The 27,267-nt window shown below is 45.4% G+C and overlaps 1 protein-coding gene across 1 annotated transcript in view; it reads left to right on the forward strand.

Moving 5' to 3' along the window:
- Positions 1-2,640: 2,640 nt before the first annotated feature.
- NEURL1B (neuralized E3 ubiquitin protein ligase 1B) overlaps positions 2,641-27,267 on the forward strand; it is a 203,152-nt gene continuing 178,525 nt past the window's right edge. The window contains exon 1 of the mRNA XM_043520092.1: positions 2,641-2,960. Within this exon, the coding sequence (XP_043376027.1) occupies positions 2,885-2,960 (76 nt within the window). The 5' untranslated portion in view covers positions 2,641-2,884. The remainder of the gene's footprint in view (positions 2,961-27,267) is intronic.

Here is a 27,267-nt window from a genome sequence, read left to right on the forward strand (position 1 = left end):
TGGGACTAATGCTACTTACTTACCTCACGAGGGTTGTGAGGATTACTCAGTTTGTATATTGCTTTGGAAATAAGTAGTACTGGTTAAAAAAATACAAAAAATATAAAAAAAACCCCTGCTACAATAATGGCCCTAAATCCTGTGCTAAAATAAACTGCAGTTTCTGGGACCAGTACGATTAAATAATTCAGGATGCTTTACAAGGCTGCTGGAGAAATGAGGCCTTGTAGTATTGCACTCACCTAAAGGAGGAGATAAAAAGTGCATTAGCAGATAGATAAAGAGTACCCAGCTGACACAGTCACTCCTCTGCTCACACTCTCACTTTAGCTGGACATCATCCTTCCTCAGTCGGGCTCTCTACATGATGATGTCCTTTGATAAAAGGCACCGAGATGGGGATGTGTGAGTATCCCTGCAGTGGACTTCTATTACTGTCCCTGGGTACTTATTGATTTCCCTAGTTCTGAACAGCAAGACTCTAGCTCTGCACATTGTAACTATTGTTGTTGTTGTACACTCCATGGGGCAGGAAGTATGTTTTTCTCTGTATCTGTACAACCCCAAACTGACCCTTGGCACTCTATGAATAACACACATAATAATGCTAAAATAATAGAACAGAAGATCTGGTGTCAGTGTGCAGAGACTCTGAAGACAGCTCCCTAGCCATTCTCCATTTATTCTTTCAGTTATGTACGGGAGGCTTAGACTGATGGTCTGTGGGTGGGTGCTAGTATGGAGGCATCTCTAGATTCTCAATACTAAATAGCCAGACCAGATCTTTGGCATAATTGACCTCAGCAGTGCAGAAACTCACATAGCTGCTGTGCAAACCTTAGGGAGCTCATATGAGTTCATAAGGGCTCACAGCAGCTTTAAGAGTTTATACACTCCCATGCTTCACAGCATAAGGCAATAAATTGTGGGATTTGGAAGAAATTCCCCCCCAAGTTGTTCAATAATTTCCTGTTGCAAGTTTCTTGCAGCTTCTTCTAAGCAGCTAGTTCTGGCCACTGTTCGAGACAGGATATCCCCTAGATGGACTACTGGTCCGGACTAGTATGGCTGTTCCTACGTTGAAGTCAATGGAATTACATGCAGGAATGAATGACTTTACCAGAGGGTTTTTTAAAGCCAACAGACCTCTGAGAGGTTCTCCCTGTTGCCCTCTGTGCAGTGTTTGTTAATAGGTTCTGTAGGCCACAAACAGTGGCACTGCCCTGAGACTAAGCACAGATGCTACTAATTGGAGGAATATTAACAAGGCAAAAGAATTTTTTTAAAATGGGACTGTGCCTTTTTAAAGCTTTATGATAAAGATGGAAGGTCTGAAAGGCTATTTAAAATATTTTTTATTTGATATTTAGATTAGAGATATCAGTCATGTCCATGCTGGCCTCACCTGGTGACCCTTTGGAGGTCTCAAAGCGTGTGTATTGTGAACACTCGCATTTTCATCGAAGGGAGGGGGTGTTAAATCTTTAACAAATACTTTTTTCTCTAAATGTTTATTGGTCACTGATATTAAACAGGTGTTAATAAAAAATAAAAGCCCGGATTCTGGGCCAGCCCTGGCTCCCTATGGCAGCTCAGCAGTTATAAAAGGGCTAAAGCTGGCCTCGGGGAATATCCTGGGTTTAGGAAGCTTCCCTCTGTGGCAGAACAGCCCTATACTGCTCCTCTCTAGGGCTGTATGGGGGGAGTGGCCAGGCCCAGGATGGAGTGTCCTAGTTTAGACTTCTAGGGGGTTTCTAAATCCAGGTACTTGCCCTCAATCCCAGACTGTGCTTCCCAAGCTGTTCCCCTTGAGAGTCTGACTGCAAATCCAGCCTCCTTTCAATTGCTCCCCTTTCACTCTCTTGGTTGAAGTGCTCCTACCATTTCTCTAGATCTCTAGGCACTGTGGGATCTGTTAGTTCATACAGAACAAACGAAAAGCAGACTCCCAGCCCCCTTTTTCTTTTAAACCTTCCAGGCCTCTTCGTCCATCAGAAAAAATGAAGCCAACAGGAAGGGCAGGAGGCGGATATTGCCACTCTTTGCATGTCACCTTCAGCCAAGGGCCCTGGGAGAGCAGGGTCCCTCCCCACCAAGATGCAGAAGGACTTTTTCATAGCTTATCAGGGTTGGAAGGGACCTCAGGAGGTCATCTAGTCCAACCCCCTGCTCAAAGCAGGACCAATCCCCAACTAAATCATCTTAGAAAAGAGACGACGGGGGGAGCAGGAGGACAGGGGGGTAGGGGTGAAGGTGGGGGCGTAGATACATGGCTGGAAATCCGGGAGCGCCCTTTCTGCCCAGGGAAATGCAGCTGGGGTGGGTGAGCTCCAGCAGCCTGGCGGTGGGTAGAACAGTACTACTGCCTCCATGCCAGGCTAGCCCCGCGTGTGAGGCCGGAGCCCCTCGCAGGGCCAGCTGGATCCTAGGGCAGGCTGCACCCCTCCCCCTCGGTGCCCCGGGACATTTCAAAATCCGCAGGGGCTGCAGCCCGGCCCCCTCCCGGGGTCTCACGCGCGGCCAGCCCGCAGAGCCCCCGGATTGGGGGCGGAGGAAGGCTCCTGCCCCCCTAGCCCTACCCGCGCAGCCTCGGCGGGCGGGCTGGGCGCCAACGGGGCTCTCCCTGCAGCCCGCCCGCTTGGCAGGTGCGCTGCCCAGCCGGGCCTCGCCCATTGGTTTGTCCCGGAGCCAGGTGGGAGGCCGAGCCCACGTGTGGGGCTGGCTGCGGGGTTTGAACGCGCGATCCGGCGGGAGAGCCCCAGGCTGCCAAGTGCCAGAGCCCCCGGAGCTCCGCGCCCGGCTTCGTCCAGCGCCTCCAGCCCCGGCGCCCCGTCCCGCGGAGGAGCCTGGCCGAGAGGAGAGGAGGGGAGCCGCGGCCGGAGCCATGGGGAACGCCGAGTCCGTCCCTGCAGGGTCCGCAAGCCGCCTTAGCGTCAGCCAGAGCCCGGGCATCCGCTTCGGTGAGTGCAACCGCAGCGGGGTTAGCGGTTCTCCTCCCCAGTGCCCCGTGCTGGCTCTGCGGCCACCCCAGCTCCCACGGCAGGCGAGCCGTGCCGGGGTGTCGTGCTGGGCCCCGGGTGACCGTGGGGTTCGTGCCCTGGCTAGTGGGGGGGGGGGTTGCAATGTAGCGTGTGTGTGTGTGTTTGGAGAACGGGGCGTGCATCCCACGCACCCACCCCTGGGTATCAGGGTGTCGCTACTTTTGCCCAGCCTCTTTTATCAGTGAAATGGAACAAATACCTGTTGCATTTGAACGTGGAAATCTGGGGCATATATTTTACATAAGGGGAGCCCACAGAAAGATATTTGGCCTACCCTCAGACAGAGTGAAAGGAAAGAACAACAAATTCAGATCGCTCTTCCCATGTATATTTCTTTGACTTTTTTTTTCTTTTAAATGTTGTAGTGTTTTCCAAAGGATGTTTGTTGGTTGACACTCAGAAATCCACCACTGACGGGTCAGTTAATGAGACCTGATATCAGCCTCATTGTTTAAAACCTTGACTTTCCTGTTAGGTTTAAGGGGAGGTTTTCAAGGTATTGTAGTAAATATGGAAAGGGTAGGAATGCTTCTTATTTTATTTGGATGAGTGTTTTATTTTTAAAATTAAATAAGCTATATAGGGAGTTCAAAACACGTTTTAAAAGTCTGGTGTCCTAAAGTAGCTAGATTCTAAGGTGTGGTACACCTGTCAAACTTTATTTGGGCAGGCAGTGGGGGTCAGGTGGCTTGAGTCCCTGATCTATCTTAATGGTAACAGTATCAATGTTGTGTCTCCCTCCCTCTCCCTTCCCCGCAACTTCCCTCTCCTGGGAATTGTGTATATTGTGCTCGGCAGTTATTGCCCAGGATACTAGAGTTTTGCCAGATCCACCCTCTGAGTTTCAAACAGCAGTTCACATCAAAGCTCTCTGCCAATCCAAGCTCACTCAGACTGGTAAAGCATGATCTAAGAAGACAAATCAGTCAACAGTGTCCTTGTCATTGGGTGCCAGGCTATCTCTTAGTGCTTTTATTATCCTGCCTGCTTCCTTTTTGCATCCCCCTTGTTTCCATGGTTCTGCTAAGGCCAATAGAGAGACATCTGATTGGCTGGATTTAAAGGATGCTGGTAACTGAGCTCAGCCAACCACTATAAAATACTAGTGCATCGTAACATGAAAAATCCTGTGTGGTAATACAACCCAGTTTTAGGTAATGCAAATTAACACTTCAATTATTATTATTATTGTGTTAAGTTTCAACAAGGCAGTACTTGTCTTTTATTAACCATCCTGGGCCTCAGGCCTTGTGTATGCTCTTAGTGCATTTAGAATAACAGAGTTCTGTGCAGTGTTGCTGTAGCCATGTTGGTCCCAGGATATTAGAGATACAAGGTGGGTGAAGTAATATCTTTTATTGACCAACTTCTCGCCAACAAAAGTTGGCCCAATAAAAGATGTTACCTCACCCACCTTGTCTCTTAGTCAAGCATTGGGCAGATGTATAACGTCTAGTTTAGGTGAATTTTTAAATAATGCTCAGTTACCAACTCCCCTCTCCTGATATTTAATATTAAATAGTCAGTTTTTATGTCCTTGAGGTTGTTTACTGACTTCCTTAAATAGATTTAATGAACTTGTTTGTCTTCCCCCTTTCTCAGAAAAAATTATAACCGTTCTTTTGCTATCAGAAATATGACAGCTATGTGATGTAAATAAAATGCATGAGATTCTCCTATGAATGTGTAATGGCAGTTTCTGATCCTGAACTGTAAGACTCCATGATCCGACCTTCCATGCAGGATAGTATACGAGGGGGAGAGAAGGGCATTTGGATCTTGTAATGAGGAATGTGGTATAAACCACTCGAGAGAAGCTGTACTGTTCTCTTCCCAGATAAAAGGCAGAAATGCTGCGCTGATCTGCATTCCCTCTCTACGTTAGGCAGCACGCTGAGGTACTGAGTGCCAGCTACTGTAACAGGGAAAAGGGGCTTGATCTCAGGAAAAGAGGCAGCCTGATCTTTTCTGCCTCCTCCCTCAAGAAGTGTGCAGCACAGCAGGTACCTTCAGATTGTCTGGTCAGCCTGAAGCTGCAGGAAGTTTGGAAGTTGAGCGTGTAACACTCCCCCGCCCTCCCTCCAAAAAAAAAAAAAAGTCTGGAGAGGGAAGGTACAAATTCTTTGTGGCTTGGATCCCTTTTTCAGACTGGTTTTTGCTATCCCAAACTGTGCTGAGCAAGGTTGAGCATGAGAGTGTATTTTATCTATATCAAAGGAGGGGACCCACACGGTGTCTTGCTGGCAGTTTGAGGATTAAATGCTAATCAAGTTGCTAACCAGCACTCTGGACAAATGCTGGCTTTGTCTTTGTCTTTTTGTTTGTTTGTTTTTCCAGTGGGCTCATATGTTTTTTTTCTGTGGGCTGCTGGCAGTGTACTTGCTTTGGGCTGATTAGTTACTGTTAGGAGCATATGTGTAATGTAATTACATTGCTGTGTAACTGAAGGTTATTTTACAATTAATACATAACTGTGCTTCATAATTTGTTTTCAGTTAAAAATCCAAGTGTCTAGCCCTTCTGGTTGTGAAAATATACTTCAAAACATTAACTGATGCTGTCGAGTCTTTAGACAGCCTAAAAGAAAAGCTCAGAGAGGTGTGACCTGCCCTATTCATATTTATGGAATATTAACTCTGATGATTTAGATGTCAATGTTAACTACTTCATTCCTTATCATTTTAGCAGAAATAGATTAATGTGCACATTTGTCATTGTTGGATGTGGTAGCCAGTATTGATGTAGGGTACAGAGGGATAATTAATTGCTGTGAAAAGTTGGGAACAAAGAATTCAAATCCTTCTCCCCTCAAATGTAAAATCACCTCCCCCTTACCCAGCAAGGGGAGTGGAAAGAAGAAATGAATCCCTTCCCCAAAAAGCCTCAGCTGTATCCAGAGTTTCATGAACCCAAACCAGCCACCACACCTTCCTGAGTTCCAAAAATCCCACTTATCCCCTACTCCTGTGCTCAAACCACCAATTTTCCTTTTAACTACTTCTGTGGGGCAGTTTTGCCTTGTCAGTACAATAATCTGCAACCTGCTGAAAATTTCAAGTTGGGACAGAGTGAAATAAATGGCCTTAAATAGAAAATAAGAAGCATTGTATGGCTCGGACAAGACTTGAGTGGCAGTGCGGGTTTGTGGGATCCCCACCACGTAGTTCCTGAGATGCTGCTGCATAACTTAGGTCTAATGGTGCTGCATAGGACATGGGGTCTTGTTTACCAAAGCATTCATGTCTGGGTAGCTGTTTACCCTTCTCATGCTCGGAGAGGTTGCTATACTGTATTCCTTTGTAGTGGATTCTATTTTAGCCTTGTCACACATGACTAGCTCCACATCTTCCTTGCTGTGCTTGGCGTGTTTGCTGCACACATCTCTGGGATGATCCTGGGCTCTCGATCTGAGTGTGCACAGTTTGGGGCATGTGCTTTGCTCCCGGGAGCGTGCGTGCTCCCAGGAGTTCCTGGCTTCCAGTGCTGTGCTCTGGCCAATAGATCATGTCGGTCTCAGCTGAAGTTCCTCTTTATAGTCAGTGTGTGTAAAGTCTAAGACTGATGCAGAGAGTTTGTGGATTGTTCACACTCAGAACCAGATCTTATAAACATTCACAGGGGGTCATAGTGCTTGCTATATAGTTCCATTGACTTCAATGAGACTAGCAAGTGTTTGCGGGAGTGGGTTCTAAACTAGCCTCTGTGTTTTCTCAGACATGCTTCTGTGATCGTTATGATCTCTCTCGTTTCTTAAGCACTAAATATTTTTGGCTGAACTTTGCTGTAGTTGAAAATAAGATTTTGCCTGATTTTTATGCTAAACACAGATATTCTAAACAAATCCATTTATTGTCCCCTGACACTTGGCTGGCTTTGAAGATGTTTATACTTTTTGATTTATAACAACTTTTATTTCAAGTGAAGTTACAGGTGGTTTTTGTCATATGGTTTCTTTTTACTGGCCTGGCCAGGCAGCCCATGGCATCGGCTTGACCAACCAGTTGTCAGGGATAATATTAGATGTTGTTTTTATCTCTTTCCATTTAGAAAGCCTTACCTGGTGAAATTGCCTGATGAGTTTTTCTTTGTTTTGAAATGAAAAATGTCAATGTTTTGAAGGCTTACGGTTTTGACTTTCTCAGCTCTTCTATGTATGGTAATCCTCACTGTAAGGACTAATTTCCTTCCAGGATATGAGAGAAAATATTTAATTTCTTTTATAATAGCAAGTGTGGTGTTACAGCTGCCAGTCACTCTGAGCTGTAAGATTGGGTAAAATGAGAACTGATGGGAACTTGTGGCCAAAACTCAAACTGATCTCAAGCCATTTATGAAACTCAAAATAAGTTTGGGTAGCTTTTGCTGGGCTATTTATTTAATTTTCTTGTGCTTTTCTGAATTTTCTGGTTTCAGACAGAACTGGACATAATGACATTGAGAGGGAGATGGAGGGAGGGGGCGGTGCTATTTCTGTGGTGTTTCTAGTTTGGTAGAAAGCAGGACATACTGGGCATCTCCTGGAGGACCTGAGAATGTGACATTATAAAATCAGTGATGTGGTGGGCACTATGACTTTGCTACATAACCGAGATGAATTGTCACTGGCAATATAGAATGATAAATGACAAAATGCAGACAACGCACACAAGTTACTGTCCTGTACATCTCTCTAATGTAAACACACCCAGGAGCTGGGACTAGAACCCTAGTTCTTCCCTCCAACAACACAGGCTTCTACCACTTCCTTGATAGGGTGATACAAATGGAACCCTTATACTCTCCTTGGGCCCAGCCACTGGTGGGACACATCACACTCATTGTTATGCACTGCACCCAGCTGGTATGTTACAGTAGGCTATGTTCAGAAGAACTCCAGGGAGACATTTGTGTAGAATGGGGATGGTCCCAGATTCAACTTACAGGTCCAAAACCTCTCAGTCTAGGGAAGTTAGATCTGGATCCAGTCTGTGGAGCTTGGGCTGCCCTCTAGTGTTGTGTTTGTTCACAGGCCCCTGTGTCAGGGCAGGACTGTTCTCCCAGGCACATATCTGCCCAGTCATAGAATCTTACCAGATAGGCCTTAGCTGAGCTTTTCTCCAAGTCCTGACTAAGAGAGGATTAGACCTCCAGCAGCTCCAGTCACTTCCAAATGACTTCAGAAGCTGCGGCTCCCAACGCTTCCCATGAGTGACTCTTCCACAGTCTCATATGGTTGCGTGGTAGGAAACTTTCTTGTTGTTCAGCCTAATTTCTCTCACCTTTATCTCCTCCCATTATACAGCATTAAAGGCACAACAGCAAACTGTCCGGATGTGAAGGAAAGATAGAAAGAATAGTGACAGGACAATTCGGCTCCATCAGGAGCTCTTTAATGACATGAAAATCAAAAAGGAATACTATGAAAAGTGGAAATGTTGATGAATTGCCAAGGAGGTGTTCAAAAGAATAGGGACAAAATCAGAGGGACTAAGATACACAATGAGTTGCACCTAGCAAGGGATATAAAAGGCAATAAGAAGAAGCTCTATAAATATATAAGAAGCAAGAGAAAGATGAAAGAATGTGTTGGCCTTGTACTTAGCCAGCAAGGAGAGCCTATAACTGATGACATCAAGAAGGCTGAGGTATCTACTGCCTATTTTTCTCCAGCCTTTATTAAAAAGGTTGATGGTGACCTGATACTCAACATAATTAATATTAACAGCAAGGGGAACACAAGCCAAAATAGGGAAAGAATCAGTTAAAGAATATTTAAATGTATTCATGTCTGCAAGGCCTCCTGACATTCACCCTAGGGCAGGGGTTCTCACAACAAGTATTTTGGTGGCCTCAGTGCGACCCCAACTCTTGCTGGTGGCCGCGCTGACCATTTTTCCTAAAATACTTAATTACCTTTTGGAAAAGCAAATAAATATGCACACATACATTTCCAAAACATTGTAATTTATTTATGTAGGGTTTGGTTTTTATTTTTATTACCAAGTCTGAAAAATGTACAGTTGTCTCCATTATTTACTGGACCTAAACAGAATAGAAACACAAATAAGGCGCTTTGCATGTTCTTGTCTTTTTGTTGTTGTTTCTTTTGCTTTTTTGGTTGCGCTTTTTTCTTTTGGTAAGATTTGCTAGTTGGTAAGTCTTCTGTTGTGAAAAGTGATATTTGTATGTTTTTTCATATCACTTTTCACAGCAGACTTACTCAGCCTTGGCAACCCCTGGGACACATTTAAGTCCTGAATGGGGAGGTGGGCAGGGAGCGGGGCCCAGGGATGATGGCGGGGTGGTGAACCTGGGGCTGGAGCCTGGAACCAGAGCTTGCCACCGGATGGACAGAGCCCGTAGCTGAAGCCTGCCACCCCTATCCCTGGGAAAGTGGGGTATTCACTAGCTGTCTGCACCTCCAGAGTTTTTCTCTCCTGAGGGAGGCAGGGCCCAACCACTGCTGGTGGCTCTGGGAGAGGGGCCACTGCTTTGCGGCCCCCCCATCATAGCCCAGATGGCTGTGGTCGCAAGGAAAGGCTCTGGTGGCCACATGCAGCGACAGTGGCTGCATTTTAGAAACCCTCCGGGTACTTAAGGAACTAGCTGAAGCAATCACAGAACCATTAGCAATTATCTTCGAGGTCCTAGAGGACTGGAGAAGGACAGACCTAGTACCTATCTTTAAAAAGGGGAACAAAGAGCACTTGGGGAATTATGGACCAGTCTACCTAACGTCAATACCTGAAAAGATACTGTATCAAATTATTAAGCAATCAGTTTGTAAGCACCCAAAGGATAATACGATAAGGAATAGCCAGCATGGATTTGTCAAGAACAAATCATGCCAAAGCAACCTAATTTTCTTCTCTGACAGGGTTACTGGCCTAGTGGATAGGGGAAGCAATAGACATGATATGTCTTGATTTTTAGTAACAGCTTTTGACACAGTCCCATATGACAGTCTTATAAGCAAACTAGGAAAATGCCATCTAGATGAAATTACTATAAGGTGTGTGCACATCTCGTTGAAAGACTGTAGTCGGAGAGTAATTATCAATGGTTTGCTGGCAGACTGGAAGGGTGTATTTAGTGGGGTCCAGCAGGGACCAGTCTTAGGTCTGGTGCTAGTCATTTAATGAAAATATTGACTTGGATAATGGAGTGGAGAGTATGGTTATAAAATGTGAGGATGACCCCAAACTGGGAGGGTTGCAAGCATTTTGAAGGACAGAATTGGAGTTCAAAACCTTGACAAATTGCAGCATTGGTATGAAATCAACAAGATGAAATTCAATAAAGACAAGTGCAAAGTACTATGCTTAGGAAAGAAAAGTCAAATGCACAACTACAAAATGGGGAATCACTGGTAATACTGCAGAAAAGGATCTGGGTGTTTATAATGGATTAATTAATGCCTCAGCTGGTGTACTGTGTTCAGTTCTGGGCATCACACTTTAGGAAAGATGTGGACAAATTGGAGAGAGTCCAGAGGACAGCATCAAAAATGAGAAAAGGTTTAGAAAAGCCGATTTATAAGGAAAAGTTAAGAAACAAAACAAAACTGGGCATATTAATCTTGAGTAAAGAAGACTGAGGAGGGATCTGATAAGTCTTCAAATATGTTAAGGGCTGTTATGAAGAGGATGGTGATCAATTGATCTCCATCTCCACCGAAGGCAGGACAAGAAGTAATAGGCTTAATTTGCAGCAAGGGAGATTCAAGTTAGATATTAGGAGAATCTTTTTAACGATAAGAGTAGCTAACCTCTGGAATAGGCTTCTCAGGGAGGTTGTGGAATCCCCATGATTAGAGGCTTTTAAGAATAGGTTGGACAAACACCTGTCAAGGATGGTTTACTTGGTCCTACCTCATTGCAGAAAGCTGGACTTTATCATCTTTCAAGGTCCCTCACGGCCCTGCATTTCTATGATTCTAACCTATTACTCCTTAACCATTCTACAGAATTCCTCTCTCTCTCTCACTCACTCACTGCCTACATCCTTCAGCTTCAATCCCATAACTGTGACTTTGCCCCAGAGCAATGGGGCAATCATCACACTTTTACCTTCCAGAGCTTTTTATTGGGAGTGAATATGGAGGCCTGACTTGCTGTGTAGACTTTTTTTTTCCTAGCCTGCAGGAGTGCACATTCACCACTAGAGAGCAGCCTGTAGTTAAAAATTCAATTCTGCTCCCTCCTAGCTGTAAAGATACAGAGAACAGTGAAGGCCAGGAAAAAGATGCTGTAAACCCAGTGCTTGAGGAAATGAGCATAATCAAACCTAAGGCAAATAACTACCAAGCAGAAAATCCTCTAATATCAAATTGTGCCTTGTATCTGAATGGGATATAGTAAAAAGCAGCCACTGAGGATGGATCATGGTCTAGCAGTAAAGCTGGATTCTCATCCCTTGTCCATTCACTGTGTATGTGGGTGGGCTGGATATAGTGAAGGCAAGAGGGAAGTTATTTCTCTTTGGGAATCAGGGGTTAGGCTTCAAAAGTTGATGGCCCAAGACTGTTTAGCTGTGCAACTAATACAAACCAACTATTTGATTACCTATTCCTGGACAGCTCAGACTGATGTTTAATTGCTCCTTCTTGCCACCTTAGCAGCAGACAGGCTGACTTGTGCCATTGGGCGGAGTAGGAGTGAAATTCTGGTGCAGGATGCTGACTGACGGGACAAACTCACTTCTGTGGCTGAATGCAGATGTTCAGAGTGAGAGCTGGGTGCTTGTCTGTTGTCTGTGGTGCCACCTGACTCTGATGGGAGTCCCAATGTCTGCTTTAACTTCCTGAGTGGAACTTGCAGGAGGCCTCCAAATCTTGAAGGGTTAATCTCCACTTTGACAGGAGGAGAAGTCCTCTGAGGGAGAGTACAGGGTCAGTGAGATCTCTGACCTTCTGTGTAACCTTGAGGGGTTTATCCTTTTAGTTCCAAATCTTTCCTTCAAAGCAACTGAACTAATCCAGTATCTCACCTTCTTTCTGAGGAGCAGTGGACAAAAATCCTGCTGAATGTCAAGAATGCTTTTGTGTCAGGACATTTCTGAATTACTTCATATTCTGAGTCAGATTCTGTTCGTCTTATGCAGTGGGAGTTTTGCGTGAGTAAGAGGAGCTGGATTTGGCCCTCTGTGTCTGTGTAAGAATTACCCCAGAGTTGGGCTTGATCTATGACTTCTCTTCAGAGGTGCATGTCCCAAGGGTGTTCCAGGTCAGGATTGAGGTTCATTGGCAGGGCTATGTGGGGAACCCAGGGCTAGAGTACAGGGGGAGGGGCTGAGAAATAATTCAGCTTCTAATTTGACTTGCATGATGTTTCCTGCAAATCTACGGAAAATAGAATTTGCATTCTTATCCCAGCCACACTATTGTGAAGTCCTCTGAAATGTAAGGCATGTATCATCTAAACCTTCCTAACCCATCCCAATGTCTCTTCTCTTCTTAGCACTTGTGCTTTCTCCTCTCTGCCTGTGTACTGTTCTTCTAGATCAGGGGTTCTCAAATTGTGAGTCATGACCCTGTTTTAATGGGTCAACAGGGCAGGCGTTAGATTTGCTGGGGGCTGGGGCCAAAGCTGAAGCCTGAGCTACATTGCCTGAGGCTAAAGCCGAAGCCTCAAAGGCTTCAGCCCTGTGCAGCAGGGCTCAGGTTACATTCTCCCTGCTTGAGGCTGAAGCCCTTGGGATTTGGCTCCCTGCCCTCCCCCCCCCCCCAACTCAGGGCGGCAAGCTCAGGCTTTGGTTCCCACTCCTGGGGTCATGTAGTAATTTTTGTTGTCAGAAGCAGGTTGTGGTGCAATTAAGTTGGAGAACTGCTCTTCTAGATGGATCCATCTGACAATGGCCTGTCCGGGTGTTTGAGGCATGTTCCTGCATTGAATCCCTTATGAGCTCTGGGCAGGAGGAGTGAGACTGCTTCTGCTTCACACACGTCCTTTAAATCAATTTCTCCTTTCTGAGAACCTATGGCTTCTGTAGCTCTCTTTGTCTAGCTCACTGTTGCATTTTGACTGAACTATGCAGCCTCTTTCTGATGCTGTCCTCCAATCCCTGGGTGATCTCCGCAAACCCTGATGTGTCTCTTCCCCCGCCATCCTTCCCCAGTTCCCTACCCCAATTTTGTCTCTTCCCCCCCCTTCCCTTTACTAACCCTACAAACTCCTAATAAATCCTCTTCCCCCAGTGTGTGTGGGGTCCTTATGTTGTATGTACCTGTCGTTGGGGTACATATGCTGCCAGTGAAGAGCTGCAGAGTTATCTTCTTAAACAGCATTTCCTGGCTTGTCCTGCCTCTGATGTGACTGGTTTCTGAGCACCCAGATCAGCCCCTGTTTGGAAGCCAGTCCCCTACCCTGACATTGGGTGCTTGAGCAACTTTAGATTAGCCAAATGAACGGCTTTGTGCCCAGCTCTCGCTTGGACCCAGTGGCTATTTGTGAATGTCCAAGCTACTGAAAATTCAGACGCAAGTAACTTAGTCACACAGGAAGTCGGGGCAGAGCCAGGGCTAGCTCTTGAGGAGTTTCTGGCTCTTAGTCCCATGCACGTTCCACTAGACCAGATCGCTGCTCAGTAGGTGTAAAAAAATTATTTAAATGGCACTCCACAGTGTTTGCTAAATGGTGCTGAAGTGATTTTGCAGCCCCAAGAATAGCAACTCCAAAGACACTGGGCTGAGCTATGGGACCACAAAGGTACTGCCGAAGGCGACCTGCATGCTGACTCTGCTCTGACACTGTCTGGCCTGCTTCCTGCAGTTTCGTCTCGAGCCTCTGGATTGGAACATGAGCAGACTGGCAAGTGCATGTCTGTTAGAGCTCAGGTCCGGCAGTGAAAGCTGTGTAACTTTGAATTGTCTCAAACTGAAACCCACTGGGTGTTTGCTTTTCTGAACAGTTCGGGACACTACTTTTCCAAGCTAGCCTGCAGAAAAGTCATGGAAAGCATCATAACAGCAGCCTCTTCCTTCTATCCTTTGTAGAAGGAGTAGTGTGCTTAGCTCCCACTGTGTCTACATGCTCTGGGAACAATGTCTTGGCCCAGCCCCGTTTATCCTGGGTAGCAAAGGCGTGGGAGAAAAGATATTTCTGTATGATTCTTAATTTCCCCATTTCCCCCCCCCCCCGAGTAATATGTTAACCTTTCATTCACTCACATTACTGCTTCTGCAAGGGCTCAGCTTGAGCCGGAATGTAATGCTGGTTGTTGGGTCACTTAAATCAAGTTACCATACTTACTAGGCTGCTGAAAATGCTGGCTGGCAAAAACACTGGGGACTGTGGAATATTTGCTCTTGCTGGTGCTGTCTCCCTTATAGGACAGGAAATGATCAGTGGAGCCAGACTTGGGAAGCCATCAAGCCTGCAGCCAGGGAGGGACACCTGATCGATGGAGGGAAGGGCAATCCTGTACTGAGAGGCCTGTGTAAACTGTTGCTGCCTTTTTTCCACTGAATGCATCCGATGAAGTGGACTGTAGCTCACGAAAGCTTATGCTCAAATAAATTTGTTAGTCTCTAAGGTGCCACAAGTACTCCTTTTCTCAGTGCCCTACTAGCTCTTTTTGGGAAGAAAGTGAGGGGGGAGATGGGAGTAGGTATTGGAACCTAAAGTCACTTTGGCAGTGGATAGGAAACCTGCCAGTGGCAATTTTGGGTGCCATTGCTGCATGATGTGGTCGCTGGGAATGCTGCCACACAGAATTCAGATCCTGCTGCTCTGAAAACATTGGTGGCTGGGGGTCTCTGTAACTGAGTCCTGTCCCCACTGTCAAAGTGTCTAACCACTGTGGAGTCCTATAAGGCCATGGGCTCTAACCAGTGTTCAGCTTTGTTTTTCTTATTGAAATGAGAGTCACCGCCAAGTTCCTCAAAAACCATCTCTCCTCCTGCCCCCAGGAATGGTTGGCCTGCTATGTGCACAGGGGCAGGTCTCAGACCTGAGCCGCCTTCCTGTCACTGTAACCCACTGACCTCCCAGCCTGGGGGTGCTTATTGCTCTTTGGCTCTAAGCCTTGTGTTAGGGCCTCTCATGATGTGGTTGTCACTTAAAACAACAATGAGCAAGAGGGTGACACATTCCTCTGCCTTGTTATTGGGTGGGTGGCACAATCTGACTCCTGAGAACCTGGCTAACCCCTGCCCAACCAAGACTGACAGCTGCTTGGAGCTCATCTAGCTGTGCGGATGAGGATGTGTTGGACTGTCCTGCCATGGAAGTGTGTTGGGAGAATGCCAAGGAGCCTAGCAGGGTGGGCAGTTAAAGATGAAGCCCCTCTAATGTTTCTGGAATCACATGGCTGGGAGTGTAGCCTTGGGCCCAGGTCTAGTTTGCAGAGTTGGAATTCCATCAAATGTTTCCTTCCAGGCAGAATCACTTCCTCCCCTCTAGCCAGTTCTTGGAAAAATAAATCCATGAATGAACTAGCAGTGATTTTAGAGTCTCCTTCAGGGCACTGGTGCTGTGGAAACAGGAGGATCACACTACCAAAAGGCTAATGTTCCACTTAACTCTGTCCTGTGCAGCCCAAATCAAAGGTGGAAATGGATTCTGGGGCTAGGTGGCACCAAACCCCAGCAAAACAGCTGGCTGGGTTTTACATTGAGAATAGGATTCTGCCTGTGAAGTGGAAGCTTGGCTGTTAGTTAGGCTGATTTTTGCTGCCCTATTGCTTTGAATCTCTTTGCTGCCCAGAGAGAGGGGACAACGGGCTCAAATTCTGCCCTGTCCTTACCTAGGTGATCTGTCCAGATGGTAGCCGGTGCAATAATAACTGGATATTTCATGGTGTTTAAAAATAATTTTGGCTGGTAACCTGCAACTCCTGATACATTCAGCCAGAGATGTTGAGTGGGGTTATTCACCCATGTTGTGTCCTTAATGCCGTACATCTTGTTCCAAGCCAGTCAACCCTGATGCCAAAACCTTCTGTACAATAATCAGTTCCCCCACACGGTGTGTGTCATGCTTTGTTGGTCTTGTGTGGATTAACACCAGCTAAGTTTGGAGCTAACCTGCCCACATTAGGCTCCAGGGGACAATGTCAATAGAGCTAAAAATAGATCAGCTCTATTTATGTTAAGCATGAATAACCCAACCATGCTTTGAGTCCAGTCACTCATTTGATGGGGTGTGTGTGTGTGTTTGTGTGTTTATACTGTTTGTTTCTTACAAGGCTTCTTCATGCATGGAAGTACAATAGATCAGTCTATAAAGTTCCATTCTACTTAAAATATTGGGGGACTATTTTTAAATGGTAACACTGGGCACATTTTTAGAGATGATTGAGTAGCATGTTTGAAGAATATTGGGTGGAGGGGAATACTGCATGCATTTAATGACATTGCTCAAATAAATTTGTTAGTCTCTAAGGTGCCACAAGTCCTCCTTTTCTTTTTGCCTACATTTTGTATCCTTTCAAAAACCTGCTGTTCCACATCTATTTGAAGTGTATATGGACTAAGTTTTCTGAACCCCTAGATGCTCCATCTGCATGGTTTCCATATGGGACCTGCTGCATGCGCTTTGGAATATCCCATGCTAAAGAGTTACTCACAGCTGCGTGGTCGCTACCATTACTTTGTCATTCCCTGACAGTGAGCCTCGGGATACTCTTGGACAAACACTGTCCACTCGGTGAGCTGACACACTTTGTAATGGCTCTGCTGACAGCTGAGCATTGGGCTTATGAGACAAAACTCATAATATGCTAACATTTCCTACCATCACCAGTTCCAGCTTTCCCCCAGAGGCCTCCCCATTACCAATGTGTCTCATCCCTGGAGAGGCCACCTCTGTGGGTGTGAGAGCAGCTTGGTTTGATGCTGCCAACAAGAGTGCTTAGTGTGGTGGCTTCTTGGATGTGGACTTGGGGCCTAGTCCAATTCGTAGTCCCCCAGTTAACCCATTTTATGTAGGCAAGAGGACAACAAATTCCACTCGCTGTTGTCGTGGTCTGGGTTTGAAGTGGTCACTTAAGAGTGAAAGGGTGTCTCCAGTTACTGACTCTGAGCCAGCTGGTCCCCAAATATTTCTAAACAAGAGATATTTTCAAACTCTTAAAAGTATGTAGGGTGGTGGGGGCAGAGGGGGGGTGCTTTACAGTGAAGCGATACTGAAATTCATCCCCCCCATTGTCTCTATTTCTGGGTCTCTGATCAAATTGAAACTTGATGCTAAATATGTACAACAGTTCAGCAAGGAAAAGCAAGACAAAGAGGCTATTTAAAGTCGCCGTCTTTTCCAAGGCTTGGCTCAGAGGTTCTGTTGCGGTTATGCCATTGTGTCTCTGGAAAACCCATACAAGAGGCTAATGAAGTGTAATGTTCACTCGAAAATACAAATTTAGGACCCATGCAAAGGTCAGATGTGATGTGAATCTAGCAAAGGAAGATGGGAGTTTGGGTTTGTGTAAAACATGTATTTCTATAACGTAAGTAGGATTACTATAATTAGACAATAGTGGAATGTAATATGCAGTTATGCCCTGACAGCTGGTTCCAGGGCACTGTATGTGAATCTGAAAGTTGGGAGACCTAGGTTCTGTTCTTGACTGCCACTGACCTGCTGTGTGAACTTGGGTAAGTCCCTTATGGTCTCTGTGCCTCAGTTTTCCCCATCCATAAAACTTGGCTATTCATTCAATGGGGGACTCTGTCCTGGGAAGCAGTGACTCTGAAAAAGATTTGGGGGTCATGGTGGATGATCAGCTGAACATGAGCTCCCATTGTGATGCTGTGGCCAAAAGAGCTAATGTAGTTCTGGGATGTATGCACAGGGGAATCTTGAGTACAACTAGAGAGGTTATTTTACCTTTGTATTTGGCATTGATGCAACCACTGCTGGAATATTGTGTCAGGTTCAGGTGCCCACAATTCAAGAAGGATGTTAATAAATTATAGAGGGTTCAGAGAAGAACCAAGATTAAAGGATTAGAAAACCTGCCTTATCGTGACAGACACAAGAACCTCAATCTATTTAACTTAACAAAGAAAAGATTAAAGGTGACTTGATTAGTCTACAAGTATTCACATGGGGAAACAAAAATTTCATAGTAGGCTCTTCAGGCTAGCAGAGAAAGGTATAACATGATCCAATGTCTGAAGGCTGAAGCTAGACAAACTCAGACTGGAAATAAGATGTACGTTTTTAATGGTGAGAGCAACTAGCCTTTGGAACCATTTACCAGGGATTGGGGAGAGTTTTCCATCACAGACTATTTTAAAATTAAGATTGGATGCTTTTCTAAAAGGCACATGCTCTGGGAATTATTTGGGGGAAGTTAAATGGCCTGTTATACAGGAGGTCAGACTAGATGATCACAATGGTCCCTTATGCTTAACTAGCTATGTAAAGTGCTTTGAGATTGTGTTTATAAAATGCTTGTATTCCTCACAGTAAGAAAAGGAGTACTTGTGGCACCTTAGAGACTAACAAATTTATTAGAGCATAAGCTTTCGTGAGCTACAGCTCACTTCATCGGATGAAGTGAGCTGTAGCTCACGAAAGCTTATGCTCTAATAAATTTGTTAGTCTCTAAGGTGCCACAAGTACTCCTTTTCTTTTTGCGAATACAGACTAACACGGCTGCTACTCTGAAACCTCTAATTCCTCACAGTGTATCTCTATTTAATCTATTACATTCAAACAGGCCAAAATATAGCAAAGACACATGTGACAGTTTAGGGAATAGGTCTAAGTACAGCGTATGAGTTCTGACAGATTTTATGAATTCTATGTAGAACTCGAACTCTCAGCGTGCATTAAAATCAGCCATGTGCTGACAGGGATCATGTCACACATAGGACTGGCTAGAAAACAAGAATTCTGTTTTGTGAAAATTTTGAGATTTTGTCACTTGTTTTCATTCAATGTGGAACGAAAACAAGCCCTTTCAAAAAAAATTTGTGAAAAAGAGGGGAGATGGAGATCCTCCCACTCCAGCCAGTAGCCTGGTGGCCAGGTTTCTCCTCTGGGATGTGGGAGACATCTGCCAGAGGTGAAACAGGGACTTGAACCTTGTCTGTCACATCTCAGGTGAAAGGCCTAAGCGTCCGTCCATGTCTCTCTCTCCTTTCCCCCACCCCACCCCCCCAAAAAAACCCCAACCATCCTGGACTTTAGAAATCTTCCCCACAACCTTTTAATAGAAAGTGACACCTTTCTGTGAAAAGGTCCAGTTTTTATGAACTGGCATTTTCCAACCAAGTTTCATGGAAAAATTCCTGACTAGCCCTAGTCATGCACATTACATTCCTGGTTTGGAAGAAGCTAGAGAACAATCAAAGTAGTCGTTAACGTGGAATGTCTTTTGCCCTGGCAATACCATGGATATGCTAAAGAGATTGGCCAAGATGAAGGAATTGATTATTCCTTGTCTTCAGGGAGGGTGGTTGGAGCAGTGGAAATTCAGCACCAGCAGAAAAGGAAAAGTCAGAGAGAGGTGTTAGAAGCAGCTGTTAAAAAGACACATACTCTCTGAGGTAAGGGGGAACTACCAGATTGCTGGACTTGAACAAGCAAGAGAGAGATTGTTGTGGGGTAGGCAGAGACAATCTGAAGGCTGTGCAGGAGAAGAGGAGTGTCCAGGGACCCTGAAAGGATTGACCAAAACCCAAAGGCTTTTTGTATCAGTGAGGATACCAGAGGGAGAGATTTTTGCATGCAGGTTTTGTTGGTTTTTCATAGATCCGTAAGTCTCTAGGAATTATGTGTGTGTGTTTTAAGTTGTTACTTTGCAAAGCTTCAGAGAGCCTTGCTTTTAACTGTCACATGTTCCTAAAGGACCAAAGAGTAAATTAGAGAGAGTACGCATGAGGGTGGAGGTCTATGAAGGGATGTGCTTAAGCTATTGGGAGATTTGGAGGGTGGGGGGTATTCAGTGCTGGTCTTGGGGACTAGGTCACCTGGACACTGGGGGCCCATTTCTGTGAAGGATCATCAGCTAGGAATTGTGCACCCTTGAAGGCCAGAGCCAGACCCTGGATGCTGCTCACTCAAAAGGCTTAGAAGAGTGCAGGATCCAGAGTTGGTTTGGCTTGGGATCCAAATACAGCAGTCCGGGGAGTGTCCAGGTCTGTGACAATACAATGCAATACTCCCCTCCCATCTCATTTTCAGCTTCATAGTAAAGGAAGTTTCAGGATCTTCCCATAATTGCCCTCACACCTCCAAAAATTTGCCAAGGAAGTAAGTGTGTGTGTGTGTGTGTGTGTGTGTGTGTGTGTTTCGGGCGGGGGGGTTCATGTGTCTAACATGCAAGTGTTGGGGCTGAGTGGTTTTATCTTCATAACATTCACTACACACTTCTACACAAATAACCAATCCGCACCTTATGTTTGTGTCTTCCTCCTGCCCTTGGTGAAGTAGATGATGGCACATGGTGCATCAGGAGATGCCCATGCTGGCATATCTCCTCTGATCAGAGGCAGTTGATACTGTATGGCTGCAGGGAGCTCCTCAGTGGCTCGTGCAGCCTTCAGCAGCATGGCAAATCATGACTTTGATCCTTCTGCACTGTGGAGCAATGCACCCTCGCTACACCCCTGGGAACTAGTCTCAGTGCATGGGATCTCTGCTTATGTTTTTACTGCTGTGTAACTCTGTCCTTGCTGTACAACCCAAAATATCCATTGTTGTATTAAAGGCTGCTCTCTCTAGGTGTTCCTAAAGTAGGATGTACCAGCATGAGGTTGGTGTGAAGTCTTCATCATAACTCTGTGTGTGTGTGTGTGTGTGTGTGTGTGTGTGTGTGTGTGTGTGTAATATATACACACACACACACACACACACACACACACACACACACACACACTATATATATATATATATATATATATATATATATATATATATATATATATATATATATATATAATAAAATATATGAGAGAGGTGGGTTTATATTACCTCCATTCTATAATGGGGGAAGTGTAGCGGGTGTGTGTGGGGGTGGGAGAGGGGCTGAAGTGCCTTACCCAAGGTAGAACATGGAATCTGTGACAGGGTAGAGTCCAGCTCTGTGTCATTCTCTAATTGGTAGCATTGGTCCCTCCCAAAACTTGGAACAGAATGCAGGAGTCCTAACCCAGGTCTCGCCTGAAACCTCTGATGTTTGGAGATTTAAAAGTATCAGATATATTGAAAGCTGTATTTGAAATTAGCTGGGGACTTGGTGGATTTGGGCCCCTTGAGCGTCGCCAATATTGCCAACCCCAAATGTTCAAAAATCATGAGACAGGCTCACCAAATATCATGAGATTGAGATTCTGTAAAAATAATAGATTTGGTGTTCTTTTTATTTGCCTTCTGCTTTTTGAACCTGTAGGTGCACTGAGGCCACATTATGAAGCCTTCTTCATAGCCACGAAGGCTAGAAACTTACTTTTTCTTTAAGAACAAAGACTGAAATCATCACACATCCACTTGACTCCAAGAACTGGGGCTTTAAGGAAAACAATAACTATCATGAGACTCATGACAAAATCATGAGTTGGCCACACTGCATCTCTTATGCAGGGATTTGTCTAAAGGAATTTTGTCATGTCTAAGAATTGGACATGACTCTTGCTGAGTCTGTCTGTCCGTCTATTTGTTTGTCTGCACCCTGTGGGCATGTGAATTTGACTCCAAACAATCCGCATGTGTTTCTCTTCTCCTGTGCGAGTCATGCGTGTGCAGTTGTAAACTGCCAAGCCCACTGCTGAGAACACCTATCTTCCAACTCTCAACACTAAAATTCAGAGGTGGCTCTTGAGAGAATTGATCGATCTGAATGTAGCAGCTCCTAGGGAGATTATGGGGGTCTCAGGTAGCAAAAGCTCAGATATTTATTACAAACACAAAGTAATACAGTATCATGGAAGTGAGAGATGAGACCTATCCTATTGTGCCCATTCTCCCTTCGATTTAGGGTAGGATAGAGGATAGTCATCTGCTGCTATGCACCTCTCCCTCCTTCCAATCCCCCAGCCTATTCCATATTGCCTTGCAAGGTGGAGCCAAAAGCCAAGGGAGGCTGCAGTTTCAAAAATATTTCCTACCTCAGGTCTTCAGATGGAGATATTATATCTGCCCCTTTCTAACGCAGGGGTGGGCAAACTTTGTGGCTCAAGGGCCACGTCCGGATATGGAAATTGTATGGCGGACCATGAATACTCATGAAATTGGGATGTGGGGTGGGGTGGGGGGGTGAGGGCTCTGACTGGGGAGTGGGAGTGGGCTCTGGGGTAGGGCCAGAAATGAGGAGATCAGGCTGTGTGTGTGTGTGTGTGTGTGAGTGAGGGCTCTGACTGGGGGTGCTGGCTCTGGGGTGGGGCTGGGTATGAGGGGTACAGGGTGCAGGAGGGTGCTTGGGGCTGGGACCGAGGGGTTCGGAGGGTGAGCAAGGGATCAGGACTGGGGTTGGGGCACAGGAGGGGGTCAGAGGTGCAGGCTCCAGGTGGCACTTAGCTCAAGCAGCTGTCGGAAGCAACGGCACGTCCCTCTGCGGCTCCTATGCAGAGGCGTGACCAGGCGTCTCTGCATGCTGCCTCTTCCGCAGGCGCTGTCCCTGAAGCTCCCATTGGCCTCAGTTTCCAGCCAATGGGAGCTGCGGGGGTGGTGCTTGGGGCAGGGGCAGCGTGCGGAGCCCCCTGGATGCTCCTAAGTGTAGGAACCAGATGGGGGACATGCTGCTGTTTCCGGGAGCCTCACAGAGCCACCACACATGCAGAGCAGGACAAGCCTCCGACCCCACTCCCTGGCTGGAGCACCAGAGCGGGGCAAGCCCCAGACCCCACTCCCCAGCAGGAGCTCAAGGGCAGGATTAAAACGTCTGAAGGACCAGATGTGGCCCCCGGGCTGTAGGCTGCTGGTATTCCCTAAAGCCCAGTGGCAGTGGCATCTGTGGAAGGAATGAGGGGTTGGGAGCAGCTACTCTGATAGAGATGCCAGTTTGCATAGGTTTCTCTAGACTTCTCAGGTGGGCTAGGGTGTGAGAGCCTCTTTAAGGACTTTGAGTGATGTGTGCTTGTAGATAGTGCGTGTTGAGTGGAAATCACTCCTGGGAAAAGAGGCTGGTAATAGTTCTCTGCTCCATCCTGCTCTTTGAGCTGCAGAGTTTTTCAGGACCTTGTTGCTTCCCTCTGTTGTTGTTATGCTACAGATATCCTTTCAATTGGAAAAGTGCCAGAGAGCAGGTAAGATGGGGAAAGCTCAGAGTGCATTTGTGGGGGGAGGAGAAAACAGGACAGGAAGTTTGGAGGATTGAGGGGAGAGGCAATAGATGGGGGAAGCAGGGATATAATTCAGGAGACAAGGAGGAGTGGTCTTATAAAAATGTGTCATTATCTTGATATTTCTGGGACTAACTTTTCTTTTCGTGATGGTAAAAAAATTTAAATGGCCCAGATTTGGTCACTCTGTGTAAATCATTGGCATGTGCATAGGTACAGCTGTTAAAGATGGATTAGCTGCCTTTGCTAATACTCTGTGTCTCCCCTCCCCATTACTATTTTACTGTGTGTGTAAATATAGAATCAAGGTTGAGAAAGTTTGGGAGAAACTGGTTCCAAAAGCTCCCGCTCCCCACCTCTTCTCTCGAAGTGACCCCGTAGCATTCCTTTTAGGTCCGAGCATCTCTGAGGGAGGGGGCTGCTCAGGCCCTGAGCCAACTTGTCGCTGAATGCCTGTGTCCTAATGATCATCGAATCCAGCCATGGGAAAATCAAATCAACTCTGAAAAATCCCAGACTGAGCTATGAGCTGGCCAAGGATCTGAGGGGCAGAGGGAAAAATCCCCTTGGGTTGCATCTTCAGGGAAAGTACGTTCTCAGGCCTAAAAATATGCAGCTAGATATGGTGGTTTTGGCTCTTTTCTGCCTGGGTCCCAGGAGGAGGCTCGCAGCAGCAGCAACAGACATATTCAAATAGCCAGTTACTGTCTCCCCCTCCTCCCCAATCCGTATGCAGAGTCTACAGGCTAAAATCCTGCATCTGCCTGAGATAAAGGGGCTCTCCCTGTTACCTCCCATGGGTCACTGCCATGGCTTCCGGGACATTTTTCAGATAAATGAACAAACGTTCCTTGTCCTGTGACGACTTTGATAAGGCTGAGGCTCTGGATGCTGCACAATAACAGGCCTTTGTTTGTTCCATAAAATAATCTTTATGGGGGGGGGGGGGAAATTCAGTTAAGGTGCCAGAGCTGTAACTGGTGCCAGTGGAGATGCGGAGTGACCTTTTCCTTCCTCTTCACTCCCCACTTTTTCACAAATCCCTTAGAGCTCTTCTTAGGAGCATAGGAATTGCCAGACTGGGTCAGAGCCATGGTCCATCTAATCCAGTAGTATCCAGTGGCACCACCAGATGCTTCAGAGGAAGGTGCAGGAAACCCGGTAGTAGATACATATGGGGTAATCTGCCATCCCCTCCTCCAAAGTTCTCTGTCTAATCCCCAATACCTGGGGATTGTCTTAAATCCTGAATCAGGATATCTTGTATCCCTTGATACAATTTTGTTACCCAGTAATCATAGTTAATGCTATTCCTGTTATCCATATAAATGTCTAATCCATTCTCTTTGAATCTTGAAAAATTCTTGGTCTCAGTGACCTCTTTGCCACAGGAATTCCACCATCCAATTATACATTCTGTTGAAAAAGTATTTCCTAGTATCACTTTTGAATTTGCTACCTTTCAGTTTAATTGACTGTCTTGTGCTGTGAGATAGGAAGTAACTGTTCTCCCTATTGACTTTTCTCTCTCCTGCGTTATTATAGAGGGGGAGCTGGTTTTGCTGAGTTAAAAACAGTTGAAAATCGCTATTTCCTGTCTCTCGTGTACATTGCTCAGGAAAACTTTGGTAGCCTGCCAAGATAACTGAATATGAACATTTTAGCTTAGGGTTAGGCTCACACTGTTGCCGCCACAAACACTATACAGGGAAGGCCTGGAGCTGCCAGAGCAGCTGCAACACTGGGTGGGGGTTTGGGAACCAGCTGTGTTTCCCTGGTCACCTTCCAGACCTAGCCCATGGCCCTAGCGGCCCATCCCCATTCTCTGGGGACATCACAAGGGTCAGAGATCCCTGATTCCTGAAACTGGGGGGAGAGAGTTCTCTGCCTCCTTCCCACCTCCACTACAAGTATCTGGCTACTTCAGCTCATCCTCCCCTCTGTGATAACAGCTTTCTCCTGCTACCAGCTAACGTAGTTACTCCAGTAGCTCAAGTAGTAGAAGTCTGTTGAAGGTTTAGGATTTGAACCCTGCTAAAGATGATTGGGGAAGGGAGGGATGGAGGTTGTGATAATTGCATATGATAAAATTAACTTTTTCCTGTTTTAAAACAAAAAACAGACCAAAAAAACCCCCTTTCTTTTCTTTTTTTTGTTGAAAAATACCCCCATGTTAAAAAAACATAATTAAAATTGTAGAGTGAAGCACTCAAAATTAGGAAGTAAGAATTAATGTTGCTTGTGAAACCTCACACACAGAGGGGCTGAACTATGTGTTATGATAGTCTTTATTTATGTGATCACATGCTATTTTTTTTCCGCTGGACCTCTACCTCATTCAGAGCACAGGATGAGTGCCTACAGGGGCCAAATTAAGGTTGTACAGGCAATTTTAACTCTGGCATTTCCTGACTTTCAAGTGCTTGATGTTGCAACACAAATGTTCTTTTAACCTGGTTTCTTTGAGGTTTTTTAATACAGTTATCATGTCCCCTCGGATTCATCTCCTTTTTAAGGTGAACAATCCAAATCTTTTTCAATCTTTCTTCATATGAGATTTTTTTCCCCATGCCCCGAGTCATTCTCAACACCATTCTCTGAACCCCTTCTATTTCTTTAATATCCTTGTAGAGATGGGGTGACTAGTACTGCAAACAGTATTCCAGATGAGACCACATTACTAATTGTATATAGTGGCATAATGGTTTCCATTTTCTCCATCCCATTCCTTATGCATTTTTAACATCTTGTTGGCTTTTTGGACCTCAGCTGCATATTGCAGAGAGGTCTTAATTGAGCTGACAACAGTGACATCCAGATCCCTTTCCTGGTTTCATGCTGTTAATTTAGAATCTTGTAAAATGTATGAGTAGGTCAATATTTTTCTCTGTGTGTGTGTTACTTTGCATTTATCCACAGTGAACTTCATCTGTCCTCGTGTTTCCTGTTCATATACCTCGGTTAGATCCCTCTTAAGTTCCTCACAGTCCTCTCTGGGTAATAACATTATCCTCTACAAATTGTACCACCTCACCGCTCAACCAGTTTTTCAAATTGTTAATAAATATATTGAACAACACAAGAGCTAGTATGGAACCTGGAAGGCCACCCCACTGTCAACCTTTGCCCATGATGAAAGTTTTCCGTTTATCCCTGTTTCCTTTCTCTTAGCTAGTTGTTTTTTTTTTTTTTAAATCCATGACAATACTTTGCCTCTCAACACATGACTAGTTAGTTAGTTTAGCAGCCTTCTCTGAGGGTGTCTTGTGAAAGGCTGTTTGAAAGTCTGAATAAATAAGTGAACGTAGGAGAGTTGATCAACATGCTCTATTTACACATCAAAGAATTCTAATAGATTAGTGGGACACAATTTTCCTTTGCAGATTCTGTGCTGGTTAGCACTTTTCCTATCATAATCCTTTTATTATTCTATTAATTATCATTGTGATGGGATGGGTCACAGAAACCCCCTTAAGACTGTCACTAGATATGCTGGGATACTATTGAGAACAAACTCCCCAGCCAGAAGAGGCTTCCCTCTACTCCTGTCTTGCTGAGTTAGACACTACAGTCAGCTTCAGCACAGACCCAGGGGTTGGGCCACACCTCTCGGCAGTTCACAGAAATTGAGATCCACTCAGCTTCGGGGCTTCTTGGTTAACAGGGACTTTCCCAGCACCCAGTAATCAATCTTTCTGGGAGCCTAAACCCCGAATAAATCAGTATTACTCTGTATAAAGCTTATACAGGGTAAACTCATAAATTTTCCGCCCTCTGTAACCCTGATAGAGAGAGATGCACAACTGTTTGCTCCCCAAGGTATTACTTACTTACTTACTCTGGGTTAATTAATGAGCAAAAAGTGATTTTATTAAGTATAAAAAGTAGGATTTAAGTGGTTCCAAGTAATAACAGACAGAACAAAGTAAGTTACCAAGCGAAATGAAACAAAACACGCAAGTCTAAGCCTAGTACGTTAAGATACTGATTGCAGATAAAAATTTCACCCCCAGAGATGTTCCA

The sequence above is a fragment of the Dermochelys coriacea genome, chromosome 8, assembly GCF_009764565.3.
Source record: "Dermochelys coriacea isolate rDerCor1 chromosome 8, rDerCor1.pri.v4, whole genome shotgun sequence".
Classification (NCBI taxonomy): domain Eukaryota; kingdom Metazoa; phylum Chordata; order Testudines; family Dermochelyidae; genus Dermochelys; species Dermochelys coriacea.